This window comes from Leptopilina heterotoma, unplaced genomic scaffold (assembly GCF_015476425.1).
Source record: "Leptopilina heterotoma isolate Lh14 unplaced genomic scaffold, ASM1547642v1 Lhet_160, whole genome shotgun sequence".
NCBI classification, from domain to species: Eukaryota; Metazoa; Arthropoda; class Insecta; order Hymenoptera; family Figitidae; genus Leptopilina; species Leptopilina heterotoma.
The window spans coordinates 278652-291831 of NW_025110875.1; the positions used below are offsets into that span (position 1 = coordinate 278652).

The 13180-nt window shown below is 31.7% G+C and overlaps 1 protein-coding gene across 1 annotated transcript in view; it reads right to left on the reverse strand.

Moving 5' to 3' along the window:
- Nucleotides 1–13180, reverse strand: part of LOC122498864 (pre-rRNA-processing protein TSR1 homolog) — a 179619-nt gene that overhangs the window by 50123 nt on the left and 116316 nt on the right. Inside the window, exons 6-8 of the mRNA XM_043606842.1 lie at nt 7410–7578; nt 7141–7329; nt 6400–6623 (exon numbers count right to left, since the gene is read on the reverse strand). Coding sequence (XP_043462777.1) covers nt 6400–6623; nt 7141–7329; nt 7410–7578 — 582 coding nt within the window. The remainder of the gene's footprint in view (nt 1–6399; nt 6624–7140; nt 7330–7409; nt 7579–13180) is intronic.

The window sequence follows — 13180 nt, forward strand, 5'->3', positions numbered from 1 at the left end:
TAAATAATTCGATCAAACATGAGGAATCCGATACTCCATCGTTATTTAAAATTTCGATGAAACAGGAATCCAACACTGACATCAAGTAATTATTATTTTATTATTATTATTATTATTATTTATTAGCGTGGTTCTGCCCGGAAGGACGGGGATTATATTAACACCATATGTGATAATATAAACTCCGTCCTTCCGGGCAAAACGAATTCTACTGATGAAAGTTTGGATAGCAGTTATGAGGTGTCCGAGGGCAACAACACATCGTTCAAAGAATTGAAACCATTGTTATTAAATAATTCGATCAAACATGAGGAATCCGATACTCCATCGTTATTTAAAATTTCGATGAAACAGGAATCCAACACTGACATCAAGTAATTATTATTTTTTTATTATTATTATTATTATTTATTAGCGTGGTTCTGCCCGGAAGGACGGGAATTATATTAACACCATGTGATAATATAAACTCCGTCCTTCCGGGCAGAACCACGCTCATGGGACTTGTATTATTTTAGTACTGTCTGTCCGCGCAGAACCGCGGAAATATTTCTATCACATCCGCGGTTCTGCTTCGACAGACAGTACTAAAATTTATATTTCTTATTTTTCCTTAGAGTGCCTCTAGATCCTATTCCATGTGAACTGTTTTATGGTCGTGATTTTAAATCTAAACCATCTGTTCGCTGGATTGAACTAGATGATGCAGGTGTTATTGATCTACGCTCGAAAATGGCAAACAAAGTCAATGAATCGTATTTGTCAGTTGAAATAAAATTAAGCCTAAAAGAGCTGCTAAAAATTTTTAATCAAGACAGTGAGAACAAAAATTTGTATAGCTTGCCCCAGGATGCGTGGAAAATGTTCCAAAAAATCATTAAGTATTCCAAGAAAGAGTTGATTTTTAAAAGAGACATGAAAGTTATTCCCATGTCAGATTTGTTTTCAAAAAGAATTTATAGTGTCTTTGCCGGTAGATATATAATTTTTTTTGGCTGGGTTCTGCCCCAGTGGACATTTACGTCTGTTTACTGTGGTAGAACCGCGGTTCTGCCACAGCGGACAGACGTAAATGTTTACTAGGGCAGAACCACAATTCTGCCACAATGGACAATTTTAGAAATAATTTTTTTTTAATCTTATTTTTCAGAAAGTCCGAAGCAATCGTTTATTCCGCTCGACATGTCGTTTTTCCAAAACAATGACAATGTGGATGCCCTTTTTTTATTAAAAGATTATTTTAAATCTTTAAATAAAATTCCAGTTTTGAGTATAAAATTATGCAAAATGCTGCGATTGAAAATTTTAAAAATCACTGGAGTGGTATCAGATTTGCTGGACGAATCACTCTTCAACTTTCTCGCGGATGTTGGTGGAATCGAGGGGTTCTTAGCAGTTTGGCCGCACATAAACATGCAAATAACAATCTCTTGCATAATCCAGAGGTAACATTTATTTCATCCGTCTGTCAAAGTAGAACCGTAGTTCTGCGCGAACAGACAGAGACAAAATAATACAAGTCCCATTAGCGTGGTTCTGCCCGGAAGGACGGGGTTTATATTATCACATATAATGTTAATATAATCCCCGTCCTTCCGGGCAGAACCACGCTAATGGGACTTGTATTATTTTAGTACTGTCTGTCGAAGCAGAACCGCGGATGTGATAGAAATATTTCCTCGGTTCTGCGCGGACAGACAGACAGACAGTACAGGACTTATAAACTGAAGACAATGTTTTCTGTGTTCTGCAGCATTGACGTCCGTGAAAGCAACTTAGTGGTGGAAGCCTTAATTGCGCGATACTTTTTCAATTTTGACGACCAGTTGAGAAACTTAAGATATTATCTTCACAAAATTTTCAACGGCGCTATTTTCTTCGATATAAAGAACCTCACGCCCGAATTAATGAAAGTTTTTGAAAAACGATTTGTTTCATACTGCAGCCATTTGGCAAACTTGGGCATACCCTTTGAACCTAAAATTATTCCAACAATTCAGATTTCTACTATTCCACCTAGGGATATAACACATCGGTTCGACGTTTGTCCTCAAAACGGATGCCGTGAATTTTACCGGCGCTGTTTTCGTCGCCGCAAGCAATAACTCATTCATTAAATTTATTAATGTAATTTTAATTATATATATATAATAATAAAATTTATGTAATTAAAGTAATTAAAGTCCCATTAGCGTGGTTCTACCAGGAAGGATAGGGATTATATTAACACCATATGTGTTAATATAATCCCCGTCCTTCCGGGCAGAACCACGCTCATGGGACTTGTATTATTTTAGTACTGTCTGTCGAAGCAGAACCGAGGAAATATTTCTATCACATCCGCGGTTCTGCTTCGACAGACAGTACTAAAATAATACAAGTCCCATGAGCGTGGTTCTGCCGGGAAGAATTCGCTGCTTTACCGAACAGTGATAAATGACTATCTACTTTACCATGGCAACCTTACTGTTACAGTTACGTGTCATCTGATCTGCTCTTCTAAGTACAAATTTATTTCTGTTTTTTGGGATAATCGATGACAATTATTTTCGCCAATTTCTTCACAATCTTTCGCAATAACAATCGGTAAGCTTTTTTATTTTATTTACATTTTATAACCTCATCAGAATTGTGCTTCTGCTAAGAACGATAGATTATATCTGCTCGCGCATTGACATAACCCATCTTTCTTAACAGAATTTTGAATTGAATTAAATTAAATTATTAATAAAGTTAAATTGACAGTTTTGTTGTTCCGGGCAGAACCGAGGAAATATTTCTATCACATCCGCGGTTCTGCTTCGACAGACAGTACTAAAATAATACAAGTCCCATGAGCGTGGTTCTGCCAGGAAGGACGGGGATTATATTAACACCATATGTGATAATATAATCCCCGTCCTTCCTGGCAGAACCACGCTCATGGGACTTGTATTATTTTAGTACTGTCTGTCGAAGCAGAACCGAGGAAATATTTCTATCACATCCGCGGTTCTGCTTCGACAGACAGTACTAAAATAATACAAGTCCCATGAGCGTGGTTCTGCCGGGAAGAATTCGCTGCTTTACCGAACAGTGATAAATGACTATCTACTTTACCATGGCAACCTTACTGTTACAGTTACGTGTCATCTGATCTGCTCTTCTAAGTACAAATTTATTTCTGTTTTTTGGGATAATCGATGACAATTATTTTCGCCAATTTCTTCACAATCTTTCGCAATAACAATCGGTAAGCTTTTTTATTTTATTTACATTTTATAACCTCATCAGAATTGTGCTTCTGCTAAGAACGATAGATTATATCTGCTCGCGCATTGACATAACCCATCTTTCTTAACAGAATTTTAAAATTGAATTAAATTAAATTATTAATAAAGTTAAATTGACAGTTTTGTTGTTCCGGGCAGAACCGCGGAAATATTTCTATCACATCCGCGGTTCTGCTTCGACAGACAGTGCTAAAATAATACAAGTCCCATGAGCGTGGTTATATAAATTTTATTTTTTAATTGTTTATATCTTGTAAGAAGGATAATTTCACCATACATAACTTCAAAACTGAAATATTCTTTAAATTGTTTTTACAACAAATAATTAATGAATTTTAATTATATCTTTCTTGCTGTAAAAGCAATGTCGAGAAGTTTTTAGTTTTGAGGTTACAGGCTTAAGTACAGCTGCTTCGCGAACAAGACGCAAAAGATAGAAAAGGACACAAACATACATATATCCTTCTCTAACTCATGCTTTGCGTTCGCGAACAAGTTTTGTTTTTTTCATTTAACTCGCACAGAAGAAAAACAGTTATTTTAATACCAAATGTAATGTTAAAACAATTTTCAAGATTTCTAACCAAACAGTTGATTTGGCTGAAAAAACCAATTACTTGTCTATTATCAAATAAATATTTACTTAAATACAATAATTAAGTCCTAAGCCGATTAATTGACTCTTATCAATTAAATATTTACTTGCATCAAATAATATTTGTTAGAGTCAATTTAATGGTATTTGAACCAATAATTTCAGTATTTGAAGAAAATACCATTTAATTACAAATAAGTGTTATTTCTAATGATAAATTTGAAAACTGGCGGAAATGATTCTCTAAAATTAAAACTGTGAAACTTGACTGAGGGTGTTTACGAGATGTACGACCTAGGGCGCCCCGGAGGCGCAAGGGGTTCTCATTCAAATTGGTAAAGTTGATTTTTTAACATTGTTCCTGATTCGTTGAAAGTTGTAGAGTCAGACAATGTATGTGATACAGGCTGTAGTTTTAAACGAAAGTAACTAAAAAGGTTGCGTTCAAGACTTTTGCTTCCTGGCAAAATTTTAAAGTTCGCCATCTTAAATGCAGACACAGCTTTGATGAAATACAAAGCTTCCAAGATTTAATTATACAGCTGTAGGTGCTGTTCTCTCCTTTGAATATTTCGCAAACAAAGAAGCTTCACTTACAATGCTCTCAAAAATGTGGTTCATATAACAATTCATGATGTTCATGGCCTTGCTTGACATCCCGACAACATTGTGAACTTGCTTCAGAACCTTGTAAATGTAGTTGCCATAGCTTCCTTTTCCATAGCTCCTCTTCTCTTTCTTGCCATCATTGTCGATTATATTTTTAACAGAATTTTCAGGATTCTTCTTTCTCACATTGGAAGACTTCTTTACACCAGCTTGGACTGCTTTTGACGTCATTATGGAAAATCAAAATTCTACGTACAAATAATGTTCTTCTCGATCCACAAAACGTTTATGAAACAAGTATCGCGGAACCGCTAGTTTTATTACCGAGTAGCTGTCGCGGTTCTCCCACCTTTTGCTACTCTGCATTCTGATTGGTTCCTCGTTCATCTGCCCTTTCCATGCCAACACCATGATATAAATACGTGCGTTTTTTTTATTTCTCAGCATTTTGGCAAATATTTTCTTTCAAGAACATATATTTGGTCCTGTATTTTATTTCTATCCAGTTTTTAGACCTTCATACAATTACATATAATGAAATTGCTTATTAAATTATTTGAAAAAAAATTACTAATCATTCTATTGTATTGTATTTTCGTAACACTGAGCAACATAAACTTCAAATGTATCTTATTGCTCTAATTAATAATCCTGAAATCTACTTCTTTAATTACAAACATTATTGTCGAGTTTTCTTTTTAAAAATAGCTATCATATATAACAAATTTATATTTTAAAATAAAAAGAAATTAATGAAGGATTAATTAATAAGAGATTTCAGCGACAATGCGCCACGCTGTCATACGTTCACACCAAACTCAGGTACAAGGTCGCATTTTGGTGAAAGGCCCCTTTCTCTCACTGTAGCGAATTCATCACTCCCCATTAAAAGTCTTTATAAAAACAATACTATTTAATACTGCAATCAACAATCTTTTCTATTTATTAAAAAAGATTATGTTTATTAGTTTAATAAACTATTTTTAATTAATATAAATATAATTATACCTAATATAATTATACCTAATATAATTATTAGCAAGCGCTTAAAGAGGTTCAGAAAAAACGGGCAAATAATTTTTCAAATAAAGTTTAAGACAGAAAAGTAATTATAATAAATTAATTACACAGAAGCAAAAGTAATGAAATAGGAATTTAATTTTCGTCTTCAAGTTTTGTTCAGATTTTATAAATACAAAAGCAAAGATGATAAATACTGAAAAAGTAAATTTTGTATTTATTTTTCAAAAGGCTTCAGGAGGGTGCAAAAAAATCCGAAGATTTTCTAAAAAAAATTCGACGTTTGATGAACTTAGCTACAAAAAGTAGGAAAATTCAAAATTTTTAAACACAGGAAATTTTTTTCTCCATCAACGAAACCTTTTCAAGTTTCGTTTCAAGGATAAAAAGATTTTCCAAAAGTTTTCAGGAGGGAGCAAAGAAATCCAAAGATTTTCTGGAAAAATTTTCACGCTTAATGAACTTAGCTAAAAAAAGTACGAAAATTAAAAAATGTAAACACAAGAAATTTTTTTCTCCATCAACCAAAAATTTTCTAGTTTCGTTTCAAGGATAAAAAGATTTTCCAATAGTTTTCAGGAGGGTGGCAAAGAAATCCGAAGATTTTCTAAAAAAATTTTGACGTTCGATGAACTTAGCTAAAAAAAGTACGAAAATTTTAAAATTTAAACACAGGAAAATTTTTTTTTCTATCAACTAAATTTTTTCTAGCTTCGTTTCAAGGATAAAAAGATTTTTCAAAAGTTTTTAGGTGGGAGCAAAGAAATCCAAAGATTTTCTCAAAAAAATTAGACGTTCAATGAACTTAGCTAAAAAAAAGTAGGAAAATTCAAAATTTTTAAACATTTTCACTTCTGTAAATAAGAAAGAAAAATTTTAAAAATAAATAAAGATATACATTACCGAAACTCCATCTTTATCCTCAGCATTTTTCAATATTCTCTTCCTTGTCCTTTCAAAATTTTCAAATTGGAAAATTCTTGCATAATCTTTAGGCAAGTTTTCTTTTACATCCCAAGGTGTTGTTCTAAAAGATTCAAGGCCACGATACTTTTGAAATCGAACTTTAGCAAGCGAATTTTGTGGTGTATCCATTTCGTCAGGAAAGTCTTTATCTGCTTTTGCCTCTATGAATTAAAATATAATTTTTTACTATTCAAAAAAAAGTTTTACCGCTTATAATTAAAAAAACTTTACTCAAAGACAAAATTAGAAACAAACAAAGCTTTCTACAGAACCACATGAATAAACGGGTGTTGTATCCAAAAAGGAAAACATCACAAAAGAATGTTTGTGTCAAGACTTACAAAAAAATATAAACTCTAGAAGTAAACGACTCTAGGTTACTAAGTTAACGGTTAATAATTTCATTGACAACAAACATGTAGTAACTTTAAAAAATGCTTTTAATTTTTAAAATTGTTTCTCATTCTGAAATAAGGGTTTCTCCTATCTTTTTAAATTATGAGAGTAAGGGTAGTATAAAACAGGTGTGGGAAACATGTAAATGACTAAATTTCCTTTAGAAAGAGGCAATGAAGCCGGACATTACACAGCAAAATTGGATATCTTGATCATTGTTAAACTGCACAATGTATTAAATAATGAAACAACTAATTCAATAAATGTAGAATAAATAATTACCTTTAATTTTCTGAAGTTCTTTCTTTTCTTCTAAAAAGTCTATTTCTTCATCGTAACGTTCATCATTAAAATGAACATTTAATGTCACTGACTCTAACTCTTCAGATTCTGAAACATGATCCTGCTCGGAATCGTGGTCTTCCTCGACTAACATTTCATCTTCCCCATCAGATAAATCATCGACGTTTTCTAAATGAGAAATGTATATAAGATATACTGTAGTAGTAATAAAACATTTGATCGAAACAAAATATTTTTAAAAATCTAACCAGCATCTTCATCGGGAATCCAAGCTGCTTGATATACTGACGTTCCTTTCGGTACAACTTTATATAATTTGCTCTTTTGAGCATCTTCCGCTTCTTTTAATTCGTCTTCTGTAGGCCAAGTTTGTTCTGCATCCATTGGATCTATGACATTTTCTGCTTGAAGAGATTCCTAGAAGGATAATTTTAATATTTTTACATCCTTATATAAAAAAATAGATAAACAAATTAGGTCACTTGATAATTTGAGTAATGAACATTATGACAAATAAAATTTCGATAAATGAAATTTCTTAAATATGACATTTCGAAGATTTGAAGGTTATGTTACATGAGAATTCAAGTAAATGCGCTTTATGTCACTTGATATTTCGAGTAAATGAACATTATGACAAATAAAATTCCGATAAATGAAAGTTATGTAATATAATATTTCGAAGGTTTGAAAATTATGTCCCATGGCACCGTTTTACGTTGTGTTTTGTAACTGGGCCATAAGTGTGAGAGATATTGAGATATATGTTGGTTATATTTGCACTCATGGTCTAATTACAAAACGCAACGTAAAACCAAGTTGTAAAGGTATTTCTGCAGTAGCTTTAAAATACATTTCTTTTTTTTAATTTAAAGTAACTGCACATTCTGCTTATAAATTCACTTGAAATCATCAATTAATACACTCAGGTACTTTAATGCTGTTCTTCCGATTTGACGGTCTTTTGTAAGGTCGTATGGTTTCTGTCAAAATGTGTTCAGTTCATGACATATGAATGAACATTCGTATGTCACGAACTAAGAATATTTGATAGAAGTGAGACGACTTTTCAAAATTCCATCAAACCAGCAGGACAGCATTAAAGCATTTGAGTGTACAAAGCAAATTATCGTAAATTTAAATGCAGAATGTTCAGTTGCTTTAAATTAGAAAAAACAAATGTATTTTAAAGCTACTGCAGAAACACCTTTATATTTTGGTGTGAAGGCAATTTACGCCTTTACGCACCTACCCAACCCTGAGTTAGCTGCTGAAGCCGTACATTTAGACCCTCCTCCAAAGTCGGACTACGCCATCTTCGCTCATTAACGGTTCGACGTCGGTGAAGTGAAATCGTAAAAAAATGTTTAAAAAAACGCGACCTCGAAATGAGACAACGACGACGATAGCAGTGAAAAAGTGATTAACAAAATTAACAAGTTCCTTCAGCCTGAAATTTCTTCTGGTCCTGCTGTAATTAGACATATTCCTAGACGTCAGGAAATTTGGCAGGCTTTAAGTGACGCTTCGGCTGCAGTGGAAAAAATCCTGACGCATCTAAAAATTCAAAAGACACTCGATACTCAACTTGACGAAGAATAACTTAAAAAAACGAAACAACGCTCAAAGTCCAAAGTATCCTAGCGTCCATGTCGACTGGAAAAGATAGGTATTTGTCTCCTATCCGTGAACCAGTGTTAAACGACGACACGATCGAGAAACATGCATCTCCTAAAGACGAAGCATCAAACAATTAGTCATCAGAATGAGAACGACTATACGAAGAGCTCGACCAACAATTGTCAAATCATACTCGATGATTCATTGAAGAATATGAACCACGAGAAGTCACGCCACCACAAGAAGTATCACAGCCATCAGAAAAAGTCACGCAACCATAATGGCTAGATAAGTTGCAGTTTTTGTAAACTACAAGCTGGAAAACTTTTGTGTAATTATCATTAGAATTTTACACTTCCGTAAGGAGTATTTTTAAAACAGTGTCGTAATATTAATGTATTCTAAAAATATATTTAAATAATAATAATAAATAATAAATAATAATAATAATAATAATAATAATAAAAATAAATAAATAAATATATAAATAAATATAAAAAAATAAATATATAAATTAAATTAAAAATAATATATATAATAATATATATTATTATAAATTTAAATTTATAAATATATAAATAAATAGGGGAGACTGGGGTAAACCCGCTCACAGGGTAAACCCGCTCACTAGCGATTTTACGCTATGAACTTAACTTAAGATGGAGATATTGGTACTATGAATAGTACTTAACATTCAACTTATATTAACGAACTTTCGTTTAGTTTTATGAATTCGACACAGAATCAGAGACGATCAAATGTTTTTAGAGGTGTCAGAAAAAAAAAGTATTTTGGATTTTTAAGTTTTTCGATCATTATTTTTGAGTCTTAATTTATCTGGGAAATTTTTTTTGTTGCTATTGGATGTCCTTCATCGAAGTACATATATAGTTTTGTCTTATTTTAAAAAGATTTAATTAAATTTATTCTGAAATGTAAGGAATACACTCGGGGTAAAGTCGCTCACGTGAAGTCGGGGTAAAGCCGCTCACTTAGTTTTAAATTTAAAATTTAGAATAAAATAATTTCACGTATTATATTTTAACAATAACACAATTTATGACTTATTAAAACCAAAATTGTAAATACATTTCACTTTCTCTTAATAAAATATAACACTATTTAAATCCATAGTTGTAATTCATGAAATCTATGTTCATTATTAATTAAACCAATTTTTTGTTTATAGAATTGTTTATATAACTCATAAATTATCAATAATAAATCATACTTAAGACGGGAATAAGACGAACTTTAATATTTAAAAAATAAAACTTTTCCGTCTTGAAAAGATAAAGTGAGCGGGTTTACCCTGGAAAATTGTGATTTCGAAATTTGGTATATGTTTATTAAAAAGTTTCTCTAAGTAAAACTAAAAAAGATAAATCAAAAACTCTTTTTTATTTTTTTAGTAGAAATCATAAGCTTTCAAATGATATAAATTAACTTGGATTTAGAGAATAATTTCCTAGATTTTAGCCGATCTGAAAAAAAGTGAGCGGGTTTACCCCAGTCTCCCCTATATAAATAATAATAATTATAATAATAATAATAATAATAATAATAATAATAAATAATAATAACCGCGGGTTAATATTAAAAAAATTTATTTCCAAATATTGTGTTCTTATTTTTATACAAATTGAAAGAGTTTTCACCCTCCCTATATCTGGCTGACACTTTCTGGACTACCAGAAATACCAGTGAAAAGAAAGATCGATTGACTTCGCTGGTTATTGTATCGACACCAGAAGTGCGGATTCTCTCTCTTTATAAATAGTTTTACTTATTCCTAAATTAAAAATATATTCATTATCGTTAAATGCTAAAGTTTGAGTTAATTAGAGTCGAGTCAGTGCCTTTTCTCTATCCTTACTTCGACAAATCCAGGACCCTAAAATATTTACAAAATAAAAGTTTGCGCGGTAAATTGTGAGCGGGTTTACAATGTAGATTACGACGGCGGGGGTTCGTGTAGAATTTCTACCTGGCGCTTGAGAGACTCTGCTAAACGGATCACACTTGGCCGTATGCAAGTTTGAAGTGTGAAACTTGTGTATACGATTTCAGAAAGGTACCACTGTCACCATTTTTGCAGCGCTTTTCTTGGTGGAATTTTCCACTTACCTCGTGTCAAGAAAACGCGTTACAATCCATAATTCAGCATTTAGCTATAATCAAGCTTTGAGCCATAATGAAGCCTTGATCCATAACCATGCTTTTAGCTGTGAACAAGCCTTGACCCATAATGAAACCTTGATCTAACAGAATATTGTTTACAATTAAATAATCGTTAACTCAGGGTTACGAGCCATGATCAAGCGTTGATTCATAAGCAAGTTTCGAGCCATAATCGACTTTCGAGGCATAATCTAGCCTTGATCTACAAATAAGTTTTGAGCCATAATCCAGCCTAGCGCCATGTTCAAGCTTTGATCTGTAACGAGTTTCAAGCCATAATCCAGACAAGAGCCATTATCAAGCGTTGATCCATAAGCGAGTTTTCAGCCATAATATAAGCCTTTAAAGAGTGAAGCCAGAATGGGCAAAAAAGGAACTGGAAACGGAAGCCCGGCACTGACAAAATAAGAGATTGAGAGAGATGCGAGTAGGTTATGATAAGAATAGGTTAAGTTGCGATAAGTTAAGTTGGAAATGTATAATTTTATTTTTATTTTATTATTTTTTTATTTTTAATATTATAAGTTGCTGTATGCACTTTGGAGTCTCGAAATTACCCGGTCGGGTTTCGGGCTTTTTGCACACCTCTAGTAATTATAAAGAAGAATGATTAGAAGTAAAGAAAATTATGAGTAATGTTAATTCGAAAAAGTTAAAATTATTTTAAAAAACATTTATAAGAAAAAACTTTTATAACAAATGATATTTCGAAAAAATAAAATTTAGAAACTTTAAAATATACAACATTTACACATTATAAAAACTATTATTAGGAACAATAAATTTTTTAAGAATTGGTAATTCGGTAATATTTGAATTATTTTGAATAATAATTCGGGAATATAATTATTACAACTATTAACAAATCCATAAAATAACATTTATCAAAATTTACATTTCGAAAATGAAAATATTAGTGTAAATAAGAAATATAAAAAATAATAATTTTTAGAAATGATAACTCGGTTATTTGAAGATTATAAAAAATTTTCTTTTGCAGTATTAAACATTCTGTTGATTAGTCATTCAAAAAAATAATGTTTTTGACAATTATTCTTTCGATTAAAAGAAATTATAATTAATTCATATTAGATAAAAAGATTTTCGATAATATGAAGATTCGGAAAATAAAAATTAGAGACTTTTCATGCGCCTCTTCTCTCTCTTCTCTCGACGTCGTCTTAGATTCCTAACCTCTAGAAACTAAGTAAATAAACAATTCTATTTCGAACATAAAACATAAATCACAAAATTAGAGAAATTACACTAATGAAAATAATAGCAAAATAACCCTATTAATTTCAGTTGGTTCCTGGTGGTCTTGTGCAATTTTAAACTCTACTTTCTTTTACTATTCAAGCTTCGGTGAACTCTCGGGAAAACATCTCAAACGCGGACTTTTTATAATCCACGTTACAACTCACAGTGGGCAAAAATGCTCTTTTTTGTGTCAAAATCAAAGAACTTTTGATAGAAGTGATCAATTTTAATAAATCGAACGGGAAACAAAAGAATAATTCCTACAGAATACAGGAAAAATATGGAAAAAGTGAAAAAAAAATTCCTAACCTATTAAATATTCCGATAAAGTTAAGTTTTTCTATGAAAAATATCATTTTTCGCCTGCACAGCTAAGAAAAACATCGGCAATAACTAAATAATTAATTAAACTTAAAGACTTTGTCTTACTGATTAAAACCTGATGTTAACATTGCACATTCAAAATGGCGAATTCAATATGGCTGACAAAATGTAACAAATGTTTGGATTCTCTTGAAACTTGTTTACTTAATGTTTTTGAGGTCGCTGATCACGAATCTGATGTCAGTTTTCAAAAATTCAAAATGGCGGATCCAATATGGCGGACAAAATATTAAAAATTTGTTCGGATTTTCTTGAAACTTGCTATCTATAGGTTTTTTGGGTCGCCGATTACGAATCTGACATCAGTTTTAAAAAATTCAAAATGGCGGATCCAATATGGCGGACAAAATATAAAACAAATGTTCGGATTTTCTTGAAACTTGCTATCTATAGGTTTTTTGGGTCGCCGATTACGAATCTGATATTAGTTTTCAAAAATTTAAAATTGCAAATCCAGTTTAGCAAAAGTGAAATTTAGAATTCAATTGAATTTTTTTTAAACTATAGATAGCAAGTTTCAAGAAAAGCCGAACAAATTTTAAAAATTTTGTCCGCCATTTTGGATTCGCCATTT